General features: G+C 40.8%; 1 protein-coding gene across 24 annotated transcripts in view; it reads left to right on the plus strand.

Annotated features, from left to right (window-relative positions):
- WDR7 (WD repeat domain 7) overlaps nt 1–21,281 on the plus strand; it is a 373,254-nt gene that overhangs the window by 32,796 nt on the left and 319,177 nt on the right. For 16 of the 24 annotated variants that reach the window (XM_081562297.1, XM_081562301.1, XM_081562309.1 and 13 more), the window contains 2 exons: nt 16,567–16,738; nt 20,343–20,449. In XM_081562297.1, coding sequence (XP_081418423.1) covers nt 16,567–16,738; nt 20,343–20,449 — 279 coding nt within the window. Of the gene's footprint in view, nt 1–10,114; nt 10,280–16,566; nt 16,739–20,342; nt 20,450–21,281 lie in introns of all 24 variants that reach the window. The other 8 variants (XM_081562306.1, XM_081562311.1, XM_081562307.1 and 5 more) reach the window with 1 other exon arrangement.

Consider the following 21,281-nt stretch of genomic DNA (forward strand, 5'->3'; position numbering starts at 1 on the left):
CACGACTGAGCAACTTCACTTGCACATTTCCCTTTCATGCACTGGAGAAGGAAATGGCAACCCACTCCATTGTTCTTGCCTGGAGAATCCCAGGGACGGCGGAGCCTGGTGGGCTGCCGTCTATGGGGTCGCACAGAGTCGGACACGACTGAAGCGACTTAGCAGTAGCAATGAGTGTGGTAACAATAACTTAAAGTAAACCATGTTAGTTAATTTGCTGCATAGGTCCTAAGACGTGTCTTATTGTGTATGTGTCACAGATAAAATGAAAGAGGCTAGAATATAGATGCAACCTGTAGCTGCAACTACAATTAGTATGCTAATGGGGATTTGATTAAGGGGATTCATATTAATTGTTGACATTATTGTAGAAAAATTCATTGATAAAAAACTGAAATCCAAAGCATGTAAGATCAAGATGTATTTTAACTTGTTGATGGGTACAACTTTTTTAAAGCCAGGCACACATTTCATTCATTCAGTTCAGTTCAGTCACTCAGTCGTGTCTGACTCTTTGCGACCCCATGGACTGCAGCACGCCAGGCTTCCCTGTCCATCACCAACTCCTGGAGCTTACTCAAACTCGTGTCCTTTGAGTTGGTGATGCCATCCAACCATCTCATCCTCTGGCGTCCCCTTCTCCTCCCGCCTTCAATCATTCCCAGTATCAGGGTCTTTTCCAATGAGTCAGTTCTTTGCATCAGGTGGCCAAAGTATTGGAGTTTCAGCTTCGGCATCAGTCCTTCCAATGATTATCAGGACTGATTTCCTTTAGGATGGATTGTTTGGATCTCCTTGCAGTCCAAGGGACTCTCAAGAATCTTCATTCGTTACTTTGTTCATTTATTCAGTAAATATTTGGGTACCTCCCATGTAGCTGAAATTCTAGCACTGGGAATATAGTATAGAACAAAAGAAACATAAATCATCACCTTCAGGGAATTTATGCTACAGAGGCAGATTCAGACAAGAAATAAATAAGTGAAGCATTTGGTATGTTAAATGATTGTAAGGGCTCTGGAGTAGTATAGTAAAATACTGTTGGGGTGGTGGATTTTGCAATTTATACTGGTTAGGAAAGGCCTCACTGAGCAGACAACATTTTAGCAGAGATCTGAAGTGGGTGAAGGAGCTCCAAAGAATGACTTGCTGTCCCCTGAGCCGGGGAAGACTGTGCAAGGGGCAGGTTTGGGGAAGAAGACCAGAGACTCACTTTTGAACCCATCAGAGTTGAGAAGCTTATTAGCCATCCAGTTGGAAGTGCTGAATAGGAAGGTGCGTTTGTGAGTGTGGAGTCAGAGGAGAGCCCCTAGCTAGGAACTGTGGAATTGTCAATGTATAGCTGGTATTTAAAGTCGCGAGGCCGGGGCTTCCCAGGTGGCTCAGGGGTAAAGAATCTGCCTGCCAATGCAGGAGACACGGGTTCGAGCCCTGGCCTGGGAAGATCCCACATGCCGTGGACCAACTAAGCCCGTTAGCTGCAACTCCTGAAGTCCGAGCACCCTGGAGCCCACGCTGTGCAGAAAGAGAAGGCCCCGCAGTGAGAAGCCCTAGCGCCGCAGCTGGAGAGTAGCCCTTGCTCGACGCAACTGGAGAAGAAGTCTGTGCAGCCAGGAGGACCCAGCACAGCCAAAAATACATACGTACATCAATAAAGTCATATTAGAAATAAAACTGTGAGGCTTGGGGAGATCACCGAAGGAAGCGGGAAGGGTGTGTTGCCAGAGGAGAGAAGTCCAAGGACTCTGCTCTGAGAATTGCCACGTTCAAAGGTGAGAAAAGGAGGGAAAGTGGAGACCAGCGCCGCGGACGGTAGCAGCAGCGTGTGAAGACCTGGGGGGCAAGCGAAGAAGTCTCTCGAGGGAGACGTATGACGCCTGCGGGTGCGGCTGGTAGGGCGGCAGACGAGGGCCAGGACTCGATGCTGGGCTTAGCACGGGCGAGGTTGGGTGGCCTTGCTAGGAACGTATTTGCGGCAGGTGGGACAGTTTTCTGTTGTCGGTGTGTACGGAAGAGGGTGATGTTACAAATGAGGACGTTCTCATTTGGAAAAAGGTACCTGTTTTCCCAGGGTTTGCAGGTAGTAAGCGGAGAAGGAGGTGGTGGCCTCCTCCAGTACTCTTGCCCGGAGGGTGTCACGGACAGAGGAGCCTGGTGGGCTGCGGCTGATGGGGTCGCAGAGAGGCGGCCACGACTGGGCGACGGGGCCCGCGCAGTTGGTAAACGGGGCAGCTGGGGTCTCCCCTAGTCCGTGTGACTCTCAGGTCTTCACGTGCACTCAGCAGACCTGACTGATCCCCAGGATTTGTGGCAGTTCATCTTCTACTTGGAGAAGCAAGTTTGTTCCTTCTTGTGGGTATTTTGCTTGATAAACCATGAAAAGCTTCAGTGCTCAGGGTTTTGATGGCAGTTTCCTTTCTGAGGGAAAGAAATAGGAATGATTGGGGATGGTGGGGATGGTGGTGAGATTCGAGTAGGTGAGGGAGATGAAGTCGGTTCTACCAGATGGGCTCTGTTTTCCCTAAAATGTAGGGGCTTGGTGGGCATCGCTTGCTCTTGGCCTAATCGGTAACTCTTGAAACTGAGGCAGTTTGTCGATGGCAGAGCATAAGTAGCTGCAGAAATTTAAAATGTGATTCACAGGCCTCGAAGTCTATGAATCATTTTTAAAATTGGGATGTGTTTTTGACCAGAGAGCTCCAAGTTCTCCAAAACCCGGCTGGCACATGCTCACCGCTGTCTTTGCGATGAGAAACACGTGGAGTCTTCTGCTGCCATCTGCTCATTCCACATGTTCTTTTGAAACACAATCCTGGAACCTCCTTTAGCAAAGACATCCTAAAGTGTCACATTCCCTGGAAGCAGATTTCTTGCCACTCAAATAAGAAAGTATAATCTTGGCAACTTAGTGACAAGCTTAGTGTTCAGGAGGTGAAGTCCCTCCCTGACTCTTTAATTCTGAGGAAGCAGCTCACTGATTCCTTCACTGGATTTTATGACCTAGATATTTCATTGCATTATAATAAACAGTCTTCATCATCTGATTCAGGTTTTTCTAAGTCTTCAATGAATTGACCACAAAAGCACAAAACAAGCACACAGAAAATTCATCATCATAATGACTACTACCTTCATCACACCATGAATTTGACTTGAACACACTTTTTTGACAAATGATGTAGGGATGTTCTGTGAATTTGAACAAACCTTTAAAGAATCCTTTCTTCATTCATTGCTGTGGTGGCGAGTACGTTTAGTTACTTAGTCTGCAGTCCCTGCTTTTCATTATCCCTGTTGATAGGTGGAGGCCTTGTTTATGTGTGTGTGCCCATTCTCAAGAGAGAGAATTTGAGTTTGTTTTTGTCTGCAGGCCTCAGAGGGCCTGCCTGGGGCACAGGAAGCAAACAGACTGAGGCAGCATTAACTCTCCTATGAAGATGCCTGTGTTCCTGGGCTGGACGTGCATCTTGCTCTAGCATTTGAGCATTAGAAAAGCAGTGTAGAGAGATGAACACTGACCTGATACCAGATTTTTCATATTTAATCCTGACTCTCGTAGCTTTTGGAAGTCATCTGTAATACCAGTATTCCATGAGATTTTGCAGAACAGGATGGTCTTACCAGAGTGTCACTCCCTAGGTTATTCACAGTTTTAACGGGAAAAAAGAGTTATGGTGGAGGTAGCCGGTAGTCACTGCCTTAGTCAAGTGGTCATCGGGTCGTCGGGTGGCATCAACGACGATGGGACAGCGTGATGTCACGTGCCTCCCGTTGGTGACACAGTGTGAAGGCCACTTGCCCAAAATGTTTCACTTGAGCCTGCTGATGCCTTTAGATCTGACTTCCAGTTTATAGGAAAAGCAGGAGACAGATGAAGGCATGATAAATGACATCATAAATACAGTCAGACAGATCTAATGTGGAACAATCTTCAAGCAGTTGGTTTTGTTTTTTAAAGTTAGTATGAAGCATGAAAGTCAATATGAAAAATGAAGCGAGACTTGTTCTGGAACGAAAGAGTAGGGAGGCATCCCAACCAAGTGCAGTATGTAAAACTTGAATAGTTTATTTGCTAATATTAGTAAATAATATTTGTTTGTTGAGTGATCTTTATACTATTTTTGAACTTTGTGTATATGTAACATTTTTTTTTGTAATAAAAAATTGGGGAGTATCACAAGGGGGAAAGTAGATTTCATCTTAAGCTTTTTACTAAAAGAACAGTCAAATTTAAAAAATGTTCCTTTGGGAGTTCCCTGGTGGCCGAGTGGTTAGGATTCCAGGCTTTCCCTGCCTTGGCCTGGGTTCAGTCCCTGATGAGGAACTGAGAGCCTACGAACCGTTGAGTGGCACAACCAAGAAAAAGAAAAAAACCCTCCAAATCTAGTGGAAAAGAGGGATGAAAGATTTTTTCCCCTTTGCGTTGAGTTTTTCTTAGGGTTTGTTAGGCCTTTACATAGCTCAGCAGGAGAAAGCTGAAGAAATAGGAAGAAGAATATTGGGAGAGTACAGTGTCCTGGAAACCTCAGAGAGGAGAGTCACGGATCAGCAGATGATCAGCTGTGTCAAACTAGTAGCCACGTGAGCCTGAAGATCACGTAAGGACTGAGTAAGACGGTTAGGAAAGCAGGAAGCCACAGTCCATTGATGTCAAAGCGTCCTGTTTCCTCACTTCTCTCCCAGGACCTTGTTTCTCTCTGCAGTACTGGAGAGTTCTTCCCTGGAGGATCATATCAAAACTGTTGACCTCTGTGTAGCAGGAGATCTTAAGTGTCCTTAGATTAAGTCTGTTTGAAGATACAATCTATATTACATGAGGCAGTTGGTAATAAGGAAATGGAAAGATTGTGTTAAAGGCCACAGGTTTCAAAGTGTTGACTGTGATAACGATGAGTGAAAGAGAAAATGGGAGAAACAAGGAAAGCGAGAGGGAGGGAGAGAGATTACTAGATTCACATGAGGGGGCTGGTAACAAGGGAAGGTATTTTGGACAAAACTGAGATCAGAACATGTTTGAAGGACAAAGGCTAATTTAATTGAAAGATAAAATGGTAGTCAGTGAGAGGGTAATTAAGGGAGTGAAGTGGAGTGAAGTGAAGTGAAGTCGCTCAGTCGTGTCCGACTCTGCGACCCCATGGACTGTAGTCTACCAGGCTCCTCCGTCCATTGGATTTTCCAGGCAAGAATACTGGAGTGGGTTGCCATTTCCTTCTCCAAGTTAAGAGAGTAAGATCCTTCAAAGAGTCCAGGAAGAATTCAAATCTAATTTAAATTTTCTTCTGATTTAATTTTTTGCTAATTTAAATTTAAATCTTCTTCTAAATCTAAAAAGATGAGATATTTCTTCCTCAGAAATAGCTTGCTTGGCACACAGTGAAAGCTTAATAATAAACGCTATTTATTGTGATTCTCCGTTTGTTCATTCAATAAATACATATTTGTTCAACAAGTAAATACGTATCATTCCACAAATACATACTCTTCTGTCTGTGGAATTGTCCAGGCAAGATGGAGTGGGTAGCCATTCCCTTCTCCAGGGCATCTTCCTGACTCAGGGATTGAACCTGGATCTCCCACTGCAGGCAGATACTTTACCATCTGAGCCACCAGGGAAGCCCCAGTTGGTCAGTAGTGGTGGTGGTTTAGTCGCTAAGTTGTGTCTGACTCTTGTGATCTCATGGATTGTTGTCCGCCAGACTCCTCTGTCCATGGAGTTTTCCAGGGAAAAATACTAGAGTGGTTTGCCATTTCCTTCTCTAGGGGTCTTCCTGAACCTGGGTCTCCTGCACTGCAGGCAGATTCTTTACCAAATGAGCTACCACAGAGTCACTAGTAAAAGTCTGTAACTATTCTGGGTGCTGGTAAGCCCCCTCATATCCTAGTGGAAGGCAGTTTGCTTGATAATGATTGAATAACAAAGATGGTAGACTTACATGAATGATCTGGTTTTACTCTAGAAGGGCACAGCTTTTAGTGGAATGGATGCATTTATAAACAAATAATTACACACAGCAGTGAGTGTTCTGCACCAGTGTATAGAAAATGTTGTGAAAACATGGTTGCAGGAGTAGTGAATCAGGGGTTTTGAGACAGATCCCTCACAGCAGAGAAGACCTAGTATTGGAACAGGTTATAGGCTAAAGTCAAATATTTATCATAGTTAAATGTTTTTGAAAACTCCATGTTTGTGTGTGTATGTGCATCTTCAAATAAAGAACCTGGTGAATCAGGGCCATATGTTTTATTTTATTTATTTATTCTTTTGGCTTCACCTCACGGCTTGTGGGATCTTGGTTCCCGGATCAGGGATCGAACCCGTGACCCCTGCAGTGGAAACATGGAGTCCTAACCACTGGACTACCAGGGAAATCTGTGGGCCATTTAATTTATTTATTAAACTGTCTTTTGGAATACAGTGAAATACCCAAAGGTAGAGAGGGAAAACCCTTAAGACCAAAGGGTTTGTTTTGAGAGTTAGGATTCCCACTCAGTCCAGCCTCTTATTTCTCTTCCTTTTTAGAGGTTGTTATCATTACTATTTTTTTTTTAAATTGGTATCATTACATAATTATTGTAAATATTTGTGTGTGTATGTATATATGTATAGATGTGTGTGTATATATATATCCCCTTTTAGAACCCAAAACAGGAGTGTATTTTTTATACTGTGCTGTACCTTTTCCTCTTCCTATATATTTTGGAGATTATTTCTTATATTACGCTGCAGTGCTCCATTGTAAGACTCTCTAATAATTTGTTTAATCTGCGACTGATGGACACTAAAGTTCTTTCTATGAACCCATTCACAATTAGAGAGATTTTCAAATATGTAAAAATATTAATAGTAAAAACAATATGGTAAGCTGCTGCTGCTAAGTTGCTTCAGTCGTGTCCGACTCTGTGCGACCCCATAGACGGCAGCCCACCAAGCTCCCCCGTCCCTGGGATTCTCCAGGCGAGAACTCTGGAGTGGGTTGCCAGCACTCTTGTACTAAAAATAGCTTCAACACTTATTTTTATGGTTGAAGTTTCCTAGTGAGCCAATTCTGGGGAAAGGAAGCAGGTTTGGTCCGAGGGAGAGGTTGAGCTGTAATGAGTCCCAACAGAATCTCAGGTGACCCTGGAGAGTAGAAAGAAGATGGAATAACCCCTCCAAACTATCCTGAATTGGTGAGAGGGAGACTGGCCTTTACTGTTTATCTCCAAATTGAGCCTCTTAGGTCCATGAATCAAGGCAAATTGGAAGTGGTCAAACAGGAGATGGCAAGAGTGAACGTCAACATTCTAGGAATCAGCGAACTAAGATGGACTGGAATGGGTGAATTTAACTCAGATGACCATTCTGTCTACTACTGTGGGCAAGAATCCCTTAGAAGAAATGGAGTAGCCATCATGGTCAACAAAAGAGTCCGAAAGGCAGTAGCTGGATGCAATCTCAAAAACGATAGAATGATCTCTGTTCGTTTCCAAGGCAAACCATTCAATATCACAGTAATCCAAGTCTATGCCCCATCCAATAACACCGAAGAAGCTGAAGTTGAACAGTTCTATGAAGACCTACAAGACCTTCTAGAACTAACACCCCCAAAAGATGTCCTTTTCATTGTAGGGGACTGGAACGCAAAAGTAGGAAGTCAGGAAACACCTGGCGTAACAGGCAAATTTGGCCTTGGAGTACAGAATGAACCAGGGCAAAGTTTTGCCAAGAGAACGCACTGGTAATAGCAAACACCCTATTCCAACAACACAAGAGAAGACTCTACACGTGGACATCACCAGATGGTCAACACCGAAATCAGATTGATTATATTCTTTGCAGCCAAAGATGGAGAAGCTCTATACAGTCAGCAAAAACAAGACCGGGAGCAGACTGTGGCTCAGATCATGAACTGCTTATTGCCAAATTCAGACTTAAATTGAAGAAAATAGGGAAAACCACTAGTCCATTCAGGTATGACCACTAGTCCTTTCAGGTATGACCTAGATCAAATCCCTTATGAGTATACAGTAGAAGTGACAGATTTAAGGGACTAGATCTGATAGACAGAGTGCCTGATGAACTATGGACAGAGGTTCATGACATTGTACAGGAGACAGGGATCAAGACAATCCCCATGGAAAAGAAATGCAAAAAAGCAAAATGGCTGTCTGAGAAGGCCTTACAGATAGCTGGGAAGAGAAGAAAAGCAAAAAGCAAAGAAGAAAAGGAAAGATATTCCCATCTGAATGCAGAGTTCCAAAGAATAGCAAGGAGAGATAAGAAAGCCTTCCTCAGTGATCAATGCAAAGAAATAGAGGAAAACAACAGAATGGGAAAGACTAGAGATCTCTTCAAGAAAATTAGAGATACCAAAGGAACATTTCATGCAAAGATAGGCTTGATAAAGGACAGAAATGGTAGGGACCTAACAGAAGCAGAAGATATTAAGAAGAGGTGGCAAGAATACACAGAAGAACTGTACAAAAAAGATCTTCATGACCCAGAGAATCACGATGGTGTGATCACTCACACTCACCTAGAGCCAGACATCCTGGAATGTGAAGTCAAGTGGGCCTTAGAAAGCATCACTACGAACAAAGCTAGTGGAGGTGATGGAATTCCAGTTGAGCTATTTCAAATCCTGAAAGATGATGTTGTGAAAGTGCTGCACTCGATATGCCAGCAAATTTGGAAAACTCAGCAGTGGCCACAGGACTGGAAAATGTCAGTTTTCGTTCCAATCCCAAAGAAGGGCGATGCCAAAGAATGCTCAAACTACCGCACAATTGCACTCATCTCACATGCTAGTAAAGTAATGCTCAAAATTCTCCAAGCCAGGCTTCAGCAATACGTGAACCGTGAACTTCCAGATGTTCAAGCTGGTTTTAGAAAAGGCAGAGGAACCAGAGATAAATTGCCAATATCCGCTGGATCATCGAAAAAGCAAGAGAGTTCCAGAAAAACATCTATTTCTGCTTTATTGCCTATGCCAAAGCCTTTGACTGTGTGGATCACAATAAACTGTGGAAAATTCTGAAAGAGATGGGAATACCAGACCATCTGACCTGTCTCTTGAGAAACCTGTATGCAGGTCAAGAAGCAACAGTTAGAACTGGACATGGAACAACAGACTGGTTCCAGATAGGAAAAGGAGTACATCAAGGCTGTATATTGTCACCCCACTTATTTAACTTATATGCAGAGTACATCATGAGAAACGCTGGTCTGGAAGAAACACAAGCTGGAATCAAGATTGCTGGGAGAAATGTCAATAACCTCAGATATGCGGATGACACCACCCTTATGGCAGAAAGTGAAGAACTAAAGAGCCTCTTGATGAAAGTGAAAGAGGAGAGTGAAAAAGTTGGCTTAAAGTTCAACATTCAGAAAACTAAGATCATGGCATCTGGTCCCATCACTCCATGGGAAATAGATGGGGAAACAGTGGAAACAGTGTCAGACTTTATTTTGGGGGCTCCAAAATCACTGTTGATGGTATTGCAGCCATGAAATTAAAAGACGCTTACTCCTTGGAAGGAAGGTTATGGCCAACCTAGATAGCATATTTAAAAGCAGAGACATTACTTTGCCAACAAAAGTCTGTCTAGTCAAGGCTGTGGTTTTTCCAGTGGTCATGTATGGATGTGAGAGGTGGACGGTGAAGAAAGCTGAGCACCGAAGAATTGATGCTTTTGAACTGTGGTGTTGGGGAAGACTCTTGAGAGTCCCTTGGACTGCAAGGAGGTCCAACCAGTCCATCCTAAAGGAGATCAATCCTGGGTGTTCATTGGAAGGACTGATGATGAGGCTGAAACTCCAATACTTTGGCCACCTCATGCAAAGAGTTGACTCATTGGAAAAGACCCTAATGCTGGGTAGGATTGGGGGCAGGAGGAGAAGGGGACGACAGAGGATGAGACGGTTGGATCGCATCACTGACTCGATGGACATGGGTTGGGTAGACTCCGGGAGTTGTTGATGGACAGAGAGGCCTGGCGTGCTGCAATTCATGGGGTCGCAAAGAGTCGGACACGACTGAGCGACTGAACTGAACTGAAGCTATTCTGTACCAATTTATTTATTTATTTTTGAATTTAAAACAAAATTTAAATTTTTCTTATTTATGGCATGCAGGATCTTAGTTCGCTGACCAGGGATTGAACCTGTGTCCTCCTGCAGTGGAAGCCGGGAGTCTACCAGGGAAGTCCCTGCCGATTTAAATTAAGGGAAGAGAGGTCCACTAAGGGGATTGCAGCTTGCAGAACCTGAGAATAAAACCTCTTCAAGTGAAATTTCAAGGTGTGGTCCATGTCCCCTGGCAACTTTCTGAAAGTTTTACAGATGTGGTAACTTTTTCAAGATTGTGTAGAAGAGTCAGGATTTGAATATAGTTCTTCTGAGCGTAAGTTTAGTGTTCTTTCAGCTGTTATTTTTGTTGCTGTTGTTGACTGCAGTACCGCTTTACTTCTGTTTAGAACTGAGAAATAGGTGCAATCAGGTGAAACAGAAAAATATATGAAATTGAGGTAGGCAAAAGAGATGACTTGGTTTTTATCTCTCAGACCCCTGCTATTTATGATTTCATTTATTTTTTGACTTAAAGATGATTCAAAATTCATTGTATAAATACTCTTGATGAGAAATTAATCCTCAGAAGTGAGATGCTGTGATCAAAGACTGCATGGTTAGTGGCAAGGTGAGGGACAGAATCTAGGACTCCCATTATTTAACTCTAAAGCTTTTTCAGTAAAAAGATTATATTTAATAGCCAATGTCTAAATATGATTTTACGTTAGATTTGATACAAATTTCCTTTGTTTCTCAGTTTGATACTCAGTTCCCTTCAAGCAGCAGGTGATGTTGCCAATGAAGAGAACAGTTGAATGATGATGGCCGGAAAACTGCATGCTTTGAATTTACATTGCCAGTTATTCCTCTTAAAAAAAGAAATTCAGACTTAGATTCCTGTGTCTTGCCAAACTGAATAGTTAGCTCCTTCCTAATTTGCTTGCTTTTATTGTAATCAGTCCCTTAGGACTAGATTTACCCGGTACAGATTCCGTGGGAGTCTCAGTTAACCCTTCTTAGAAATGTTTGACTATTCTGTCCTCATAAGCCATGCTGCCCTTCAGTTCACATTATTTCATTAAGTACTTTTGGTGGCTTTTCTAGTTTCACTTTTATTCTATTGGATTTTTAAGATGCTAGCAAAAAAAAAATGTTTTGAGATATTTACATTTTTTCTGGACTGAGATATATATTTCTTTGTATTAAGATTGTTCACATCATTTGGTCATATAGTGAACTAAACATTTTTCATCCTGTTCTTTTTTCCTTTTGATGTATCTAAGTCATGTACACACATGACATATAGAGCCAAATAGATCCAGAAGACTTTATTATACAAAAAGAAAATTGAAGAGAGGAAAAAAAATGTGTTGAAAGCCCACATGTCTGGGGCATAATGATTGAGGATTATGTTGAATTTTAGGTAATTCACTGGACATCCATTGGTTTGGTTACAGCTGACAAGTACCATGGAAGACACAAGCTGTTTATCTTAGTTTTGAGTAAATGAATTAGTCCCTAAAAAAGGTCCAGGTTATGAAATAAATAAAAGAGATTGAATTATAGAACATATTTACTTATAATAAAGATTTTTTTTCTTAGTAGAAATTCCTGTTGCCTAATTATCACAGGAACCAGATTTCTAGGTTTTGAAGTATTCTTTCATATGCTAATTCTAAATGCGTTGAAACACATTTAGGTCAAAACAAGTTCTGAAAGTAATGCATCTTTTCTCTGCCTCAAAAATTCATGTTAGGATCTTGTAGTGTCTCAGCTGTCATGAATGAATGTATCTGTTGTATTTGCTAAAGGGAATTATAAACTTTTAAGGAAAATTAATTTTATCTCTGATCTGAGAATAATTTGTTTCAATGGAGAACATGTTAATATACCTAGTAAAGTCAGAATACATGTAGTTTTGTAAGATTAAAAATGTGTTCATACATTGTTAGGTACTTGTCCAGTTTTGTATTTATGGCATCTAGTTATATATACCTCATGTTATTTCTTCCTTCTTGCTGGTGAGTAGATATATTTGCATTTTTAAGGAGAGAATAACTTTATGTTTTCCAGCAGAAAAGTGTGATTCTCTTAGAAAAGTCATAGAATGAATTCAGAATCTTACAGGAAATAGCCACAAAATTATTTGATTTCCTCTTTTGTTAAGAAGATTAATTTTGTTTGTGAATGTGGGGTCTTAGTTTCCCAACCAGGGATCAAACCTGTGCTCCCTGCCTTGGAGGCACGGAGTCTTAACCACTGGACCCCCAGGGAAGTCCCTTTCACCAATCATATTTAATCAACATTAGCAGAGTTGATGCTCCCCAAATTGATATATGAATTTGATGCAGCGCCAGTCATAATCTCAGCAAGCTTTTCTGCAGAAATTTACACTCTAATTTTAAAATGTGTAGAGAAATTAAGAGGACCTAGGCTATCTAAAGGAATCTTGACTATAAGAGCTAACACAGTTTAGAGCTGGAAGGAAATATCACTGTGTTTTTTGGGGTTATAAATTTTCTTGAATTCTCTTAGAAGTTAGGCAGGACTAACTTTCATAGATTGGGCTTGTATAAAAATTAAATATATAGAGATTATACAATGTCCCACCCCAAACCAGCTAAGTCACATTCATCTTTTACATGTGGCTGACTAATGATGAATTTTCATTACCTTCTGCCAGTGTGTGGGGGGACCTGGCCCCAAGCCACAGGGTGATGGTTGTTATTGGGCTCCCTGTCCTCTCTCACCCCCAGCAAAGTCCCCCCTTACGTGTAGAGACCTTCAGCTTTTTCCTCACAGTGATTTCTTGTCAGTCTTCTTGCCTCTTCCTTTATGCCATGGGTTTAATTCTTACACACTCTGAAGATGCAGTGTATTTGGGTGTGCAGTGAGAAAGATCATATGTTTCTCAAAAAACCATGGCCTTATACAAGTAGGAACTTTGTTTTTCCTATCTAACTGAAAGTCTAGTCTGGAGTTAAGTAAGTAAGGAAGTGTTAGTCGCTCAATCGTGCCCGACTCTTTACGACCCCATGGACTGCAGCCCACCAGGCTCCTCTGTCCATGAGATTTTCCAGGCAAGGATACTGGAGTGGGTCGCCATTTCCTTCTCCAGGGGATCTTCCCAACTCAGGGATTGAACCCGGGTCTCCTGCACTACAGGCATATTCTTTACCGTCTGAGCTACAAGGGAAGCCCAGTCTAGAATTAGAGGAGTTTTTATAAAGGATGAGCTTCCCTATTTTAAAAATATTTTTGAGCTCTCCTAACGTAGCATCTTAGCAAGGCTGTCTCCTTGTCTGAGGAGAGACGTCAGAGCCAATACCCAAATGTAACTTGACGGTCTTCTCTGCCTCCACCTTTTGAATGTTCTCAAAACCCATTTCCCCACAGTCTGCCTCCAGCTGTAATTTAATACCTTCTTATCTTGGAGGCTTTTCTATCAAGTGTGTTCTGAGACTCAGGAACACAAATCTATTTCTCCACTTGTGTCCTATAGATAAGACTTTCTGTTCCCTCCCACTCTAGACAAGATCTGGAATCTTATTCTCCTGTTTCTTTTAATACCATCTTCCAGTCTGACACCAGGGCCTTTTGATTAATTATTATTTGTGTGGAAATTATTTCTGTTTTTTCTATATGTTGCTGGGACCACCCTAATCCCAGCAGTAAGACATATCAGTATCAGTTAGTGATTGTGACCTCTCACTACAGCTTCATTTCAGGTATCCTTTTAACTTTTAAATATTTCACCCAGTAGACACTTTCTGTTTAGATACAGCATTGTGTATAATTTAAGGTCATTTGGCAGGGTGTATATATCTGGGCGTCATGTCCTTGGAAATATAACAGTGAATTTTGAATTCTGGTTCCCCCTCTCCCCCAGGTTGATTGGACAAAAGTTCTTGCCTAATTCCTCGGATGAACAGTTATAAAAGCAGATAAGGTGATGTACTAGGATCCTCTGGAAAAGATACAGTAATACCTTTGTCATGTTACAGGCAATTGTTTTCACTTATTTTAAGGGCTGTGAAATGCATTCTTCTTCCAGGTTTCCACTGAGCTCCTCATCACGTGAATACCAGAACGTTCCTTCCTGTTGCACCAGAACAGATACATCTCCCTGTCACACACATGTTCCTTAGTCCTGAATCTGTGTATTTGCATTCTCTTCAAGTTAAGCAGATGCACTGAATAGGAGTCCTCACATATCGAGAGAAATGGTGTTCTTTCTTTCCTTTTTACTTTTTGGCCGCATCACATGGTGTGTGGAATCTTTGTTCCCCAGCTAGGGGTTGAGCCTCTGTTTCCTGGAGCAGAAGTGTGAAGTCCTCACTGCTGGACTGCCAAGGAAGTCCCTGGTGTTCTTCCTTGATCTCACCGTATCATGTTAGTGCTGTGAGCTTACTTAGTTGAGAGAAATCTTTGGTGATAATATCTTAAAAATGAATGTTGTCACCATGGAGAGATGAACTCCTTCCAGATTCTCTTTTTGAGAAAGTCACTGATGGATATGTTATTCAGCCAGTAACATACTGTACCCAGTTTGTTAAAATGGGCTCAGTGCTTTGTTTCATTTAAATAGGAATATGGAAATAATTATTAATGTCATGGTAGTCTATGAACTGCTGAACATGGTACATAAAGGATTTTATAAATACGGAAGGAACTTGGGATTTTTCTCTCAAATGCATGCCTTTACTTGTTGTAGCAAACAGATGAAGTTTGGGGGGAAACAAATTGATGAAAGCCATTTTGTTGTTCAGTCGCTCAGTCATGTCTGACTCTTTGCGACCCCATGGACTGCAACATGCCAGGCTTCCCTGTCTTTGACCATCTCCCGGAGTTTGCTCAAACTCACGTCCACTGAGTCGGTGATGCCATCCAACCATCTCATCCTCTGTCGTCCCCTTCTCTTCCTGCTTTCAATCTTTCCCAGCATCAGGGTCTTTTCTAATGAGTTGGCTCTTCACATCAGGGGGCCAAAGTATTGGAGTTTCACCTTCAGCATCAGTCCTTCTAATGAATATTCAAGATTGATTTCCTTTAGGATTGACTGGTTTGATATCCTTGCAGTCCAAGGGACTCTCAAGAGTCTTCTCCAACACTACAGCATGAAAGTCATTAATTCTAACAAAAAAGATGCACTATATATAGATTGCATTTGGTAAATGTCATTCATAGTTTTTTACATGCCTCGTTTTCTTTCCAGGGAGAGTATTTTTGTTTTAGTTTTTATTTGTTTAAAGAGTATAAGTAGTGGATTAAAGAAAAGACGTTTGCTAAAAGCAACCAGCAATGAGACCATGGATGTTAAACTAGTTTGTTTCATAGAAAGTGGCAATTCCTTGAAGTGTTTCTGAAAAGTTCCTAGGACAATCTTAGATTCTACAGTGTCTAGATTATACACATATCTGTTGTTGCCACTTAAAAATCAAGTCGATCATGGGGTTCCCCAGTGGTCCAGTGGTTGTCAGTTCCCCACACAGGCTTGATCCCTAGTCTGGGAAGATTCCATACGCAGCAGGTCAGCTAAGCCCGTGTGATAAAGCTAATGATCCCCTGCCGTGGCGCCCACCAGCTGCACACGGAAAAAGTGAAAGTGAAAGTCGCTCAGTCATGTCCGGCCCCTTTCCACCCCATGGACTATACAGTCCCTGGAATTCTCCAGGCTAGAATTCTGGAGTGGGTAGCCTTTCCCTTCTCCAGGGGATCTTCCCAACCCAGGGATCGAACCCAGGTCTCCCACATTGCTGGCGGATTCTTTACCAGCTGAACCACCAGGGAAGTCCCAACTAGAGAAAACTCGCATGCAATGAAAGACCCAGTGCCTCCAAAAATAATGGTTGAATAAATAAATATAAACAATCAAACCAATCCTTGCCTGGCCCTCGGGGCCATTAGGTCAGCCTAGCTGGTAGGGCTCGTCTGTGCGTCTGTGAGGTACTGTTATCCCCATAGGAGAAGCAGTGAAGGAGGCAGTCAGATGGCTGATGACGCAGGCCCAGGCTCCCCGGCTGGTCAGCAGAGCAGCCCCTGGGCCCAGGTTCTGTCAGCCCAAACCAACTGTGAGCTCAGACAGGCCAGTCTGAGGAGGAATTTCAGAGCTACTGGTTTACAGGAAAGCACAGTGACAAGGCAGCCTGTGCTAATGGATTAGATAGAGTATATTTCAACTAATAGCATGAAACTTCCCTGGTGGCTCAGACGGTAAAGAATCTGCCTGCTGGAGACCTGGGTTCGATCCCTGGGTCAGGAAGGTTCCCTGGAGAAGGGAATAGCAACCCATTCCAGTATTCTTGCCTGCAGAATCCCATGGACAGGGGAGCCTGGTGGGCTACAGTCCATGGGGTCACAGAGAGTTGGGCACTACTGAAGCGACTTAGCATGCACACATAATGTTTAGAGGAATTTTTGGCACCTAGTAAGTTCAAGTGGGCTTCAAAATAAAAGTGTGTGATGTGTTTCAGAGGGAAATACCTTAATGTTTAATGTTGCTCTTACCACATTTCTAGGTTTGCCAGCAGGATGGCAGGAAACAGCCTTGTGCTGCCCATCGTCCTCTGGGGCCGTAGAGCCCCGACACACTGCATCTCAGCTGTCCTTCTAACAGACGACGGGGCCACGATCGTGACCGGATGCCACGACGGGCAGATATGTCTCTGGGATCTTTCCATAGATTTAGACGTGAGTGTTTGAAATGCCGATCGCACTTTTTGCATGCAAAAAACTTGTTAACAAAACATAGCACAGTTCCATAGTAATTTTACCTCTGTATTTTCTATGAGATGCATTTTGACTAAACTTGGTGTTCAGAATGATTACCAACATTACTCATCAGAGTTGACTCCTGCTGGTCATTGGCTTGATTCCCAATTATAATGGCTATCCTACCTGGCTTACTATGTTACGTTTAAGATTTTTTCAGAAAATTTCTAACCATATTGAAGGAGGTTTCCAAAAAGATACTAAAAAACAATTTTGAGCCTTCTAGTGTCAGTGACTTGAAGAGAGGAAAACTTTGTAAAAACATACATTTTTTTGCTTTTATTTTGAAAGGCATTTATTTTTGCCATTCTTTACTGCCGTGTGCTCTGCTCCTGGCTGCCCTCTGTGGACAGACGCTCTTTTTCCATATTTTAACCTCCAATCTCTGACAACTTCCCTGGGAATTTTTCTGTAAGGAGGAACAGAGAAGATGGGATGATAGTTGTCATGGAATGTAGAGGCAAAAAAGTTGCTTTATAAGTAAAAAACTTGTTATGAGATAAAATTTATATCATACTAATACCCCCTTCAAAGTGTACAATTTAATGATTTTTACTCTGTTCACAGAGTTGTGCAGCCATTACCAGTCAGTTTTAGAACATGTTCTTCATCTCAACCACCTGGGTATCTGAGTGGTTAAGAATCGTGCTTCCACTGCAGGGGGCTCGGGTTCAATACCTGGTCGGGGAACTAAGATACCACATACTATGTGGTGTCGCAAAAAATAAAATGTCAGAGAGAAATTGCAGAAGTAGTATTTCGTGAGTATGTAGAGAGATGGAGATAAGAGTAAAGGAGGGAAAACTGTTAATATAGGTATTGTTACCTATATACAATGTTTTATTGCTTCTACTACCTGTAAAGCTGTAATTTTGGAGGATAAAACTATAATTGTCAGGAATTTTATAATACATGGCAATAATGAAAGAAGTGAAACATTATGGTAAAAGCTCAGCATTGCAGGCAAATGAAGTTGGCTTGAATCTTGGCTACTCTAGTGTCTAGCTGTGTGACTTTGGGCAATTTACGTACCTGTCTCATGCCTACATCTCATCATGTTTAAAATAGGGTCAACCACACAAGGTTTTGGTAAGGATTCTGTGAGGGAAGTTATATTAAGCAGTTATCACAGTGCTTGTACGTAGTAAGGGTTTATTTAATGAGTAATTACAGCATCTCAGATAGTAGAGAGAAAACAAAGAAAAAACTAAAAGAAAAAAGAAAGGAGTGTGGAATGCTGGCTGACTATAGAACTAGTGCCCTCAAGGTCCCAGATCGGAGCATTAGTGTCTGTGATGAGTCTCAAGAACTGTCTCATCACATCTTTTAATTCTAAACATTACTCCTTGCCACTGATAACTTGATAACTGTCACTTTTGAACTGTGGCCTTTGAGGATGGGTTGTTTTTTTTGATCAGTTGAACAGATTATCTTATTTATCTCTGTACTAGTTATATGTGAAATGTTTATTAGTTAATAACTGTGACATAAATTTTTATGGAATATGGTGAGATAAAAATAGAAATGTGTAAATATAACTGTTGTATTGTAATATTGTATAAATAACAATATACCACATTTTTATTTTTCCTCTAATTATGTTGGTACTCATTGTTTGAAGCCTCCAAGTTTGCTTTTTCTCAGAATTGCTTTGCCCATTTGGTATCTTTTATGGTTCTACACAAATTTCATCAGGTTTTTTTCTATTTCTGTGAAAAATACCATTGGAATTTTGATAGGATTGCATTGACTCTGCAGATTGCTTTGAGTAGTATGGCCCTTTTAACAACATTAATTCTTCCAACCCAAGAATGTGGGGTATCGTTCCACTTATTTATTTTTCCATTTCTTTCATTAGTGTCTTATAATTTTTCGAATACAGGTGTTTCACCTCCTTGGTTAAATTTATTTCTAAGTAATTTATTCTTTTTGATGCCATTGTAAGTGGGATTGCTTAATTTCTCTGTCTGATAACTTGTTGTTATAGAAACAACAGATTTTTGTATGTTTATTTTGTATCCTGCAACTTTAGTTAATTTCTTCATTAGTTTTAACAGTTTTTTGGTTTAGTCTTTAGGATTTTCTACATATAAGATCATGTCATCTGCAGAGAAAACATTACTTCTTCTTTTTTAACTTGGTTGCTTTATTTATTATTTGTTGCTCAATTGCTCTGGCTAAGACCTCCTATATTATGTTGAATCGAAATGTCAAGGGTAATCATCCTTATCTTAAGTTCTTGATCTTAGAGAAAAGGCTTTTAGTGTTTTCCACATGGGCTTGTTCCATATGGCCTTTCTTATGTTGGGGTACATTCCTTCTACACCCAATTTGTTGAGAGTTTTTAATCAGGAAAGGATATTGAATTTTGTCAAATGCTTTTATTGCCCTATTGAGAGGATTATATGCTTTTTTCATTCAGTTATTTTTGTTCATCTTGCTAGATTTTGGTGGGAGTACAGTCAGTTCTAGTTACTCTATTATGACTGAAAATTGAATTTTCTAGCAAAACCATGTACATTGAAAATAAAACTAACCATTGGTAAATTTGATTTTCTTGGGAAAAATTAAAAAATTGACCAAAAGCATTTTTTTTTCCAGTGGAGGAATATGAAATCTCTGCATAGGAATGTGGTTTGTTGTATGAGAAAACATTCTAGGCCAATTCTAACCATAAACAATGATGGTATTTTTCTTTCAATTATAATTATGCAAAATACGACTAAGGTGATTTTGATTCCAAAATTGATAGTGTGAAAGGTATTAATCATTCTCTTTTCTTAAGCTGGGTGTTGACTATGTGGTTAGATATTTTTTATATCTGGTGCATACGTTATAAATATTATTTGTAAATGTATAAAATGTTAAGAAATATATCAATATATCCTGAAATTACTTAAACCCCTGATATAACCTAAAATAATAGCATGCTGTTTGGTACAAAGTAGATGAATTTGGAGGCTGATTGCCAGACTATTTTAGAATAGTGGGTATTAAGCCATCCTTTCAAAGGCACTATGGCAGTAAATCATTCGTCTGTGAGGGTCATTATTAGTTCCTGATAGTTAACGTTGATACCAGCTTTTGGTAGGGTGCTAGTTCTCTATTTTTTGTGTTTGGGATATCAGTCTAGAGTCTCTAAATGTGCTTTCAGATCATAGAAAGTATTATTTTAAAAATGAGTGAGGTTAAATTACTTTATTTTATATACTAATTCACATTCTTAACCTGATTTCTCTGTGCACCAGAGCTTTGTGCTAAACACTGCCCCGCTTTCAACCTTGGCTCCACCCTGCTCTGTGTGTTGGGCAAGTACTGTCCCCTCCTGGTGTTCCGCTGTGGACTTTAGCACTATTGGTGGGGTGATTGTGAGCATTGAATTGGTGGGAGTCACTGTTTTGCTGCTGTTAGTTTTTGGTGTTCTGAGCAGTTCTTCTCAAATCTGTATCTATACATTTATATTGAATATTTAACGGGATTCCTGAAAACGATTACTTTAAAAAACATATTTGTGTCTTTCTAGGTCAATCCTCGAGCGCTGTTGTTTGGTCACACAGCGTCAATCACCTGTTTGTCTAAAGCTTGTGCGTCTGGTGACAAACAGTATATTGTGAGCGCATCTGAGAGTGGGTAAGTATTTTCTTATTCGCTTTTCTCCTCTTTAAGTCCTTAATGAAAATAATACCAGTGTATTAGTAAGTAGGGAATTTCATTTTATTTTTTGGGTATCTTTTAAATAAATGTCTCAGTTGTCTCAACATAAAGATATTTGAAATTTGTTTTTCAAAGTGAATTTATCTTTATTAAGGGTTTTTATAATACTTTTATTGTAATTTATGATTATGTCTTTGGCTTGCTTTTGAGAAACTCAGAATACCGTAAAAGTTAAAGTGTGGTCGTTAATCCCCATGGCATTTTTACTGAGTTGGCAGACAACTTTGAGAGTTTTAAAAAAACCTCAGTGATGCTAGGTTAGCATAAATTTGGAAGATGAAGCCATACAAAAGTTTGATCAGTTATATCGATGTATATTAATGCACTAACATAGCTATATCTTTTCCTAAGTCTCAGGTTAGAGCTTGCTTTTGGAGAAGTACATCATTGGACAGCAAGCGAAGGGTCTAAACGTGGGGAATAAAAACTTTTGGGGTGTTTAGAAAATTGTATATGTATACAATATGCTATTGAAGAGAGTTATTTAAGAAATTGTCCCTTCAACTCTCTATAATTTATGAATTTGCAAAGAACCTTGTGTAACTAAGAAGCAGTATCAGGTAAATTCATATTAGAATGCATATTCTAAACAGATCAATGAGTTTCCTTTGAAAAATTTATACCACATGGGATACAGGAAAGTGAAAGTCGCTCAGTTGTGTCTGACTGTTTGTAATCCCATGGACTGTCCATGGAATTCTCCAGGCCAGAATACTGGAGTGGGTAGCCTTCCCCTTTTCCAGGGGAT

The sequence above is a fragment of the Giraffa tippelskirchi genome, chromosome 14 (genome assembly GCF_054371585.1).
Source record: "Giraffa tippelskirchi isolate mGirTip1 chromosome 14, T2T-mGirTip1v1.2.pri, whole genome shotgun sequence".
NCBI classification, from domain to species: domain Eukaryota; kingdom Metazoa; phylum Chordata; class Mammalia; order Artiodactyla; family Giraffidae; genus Giraffa; species Giraffa tippelskirchi.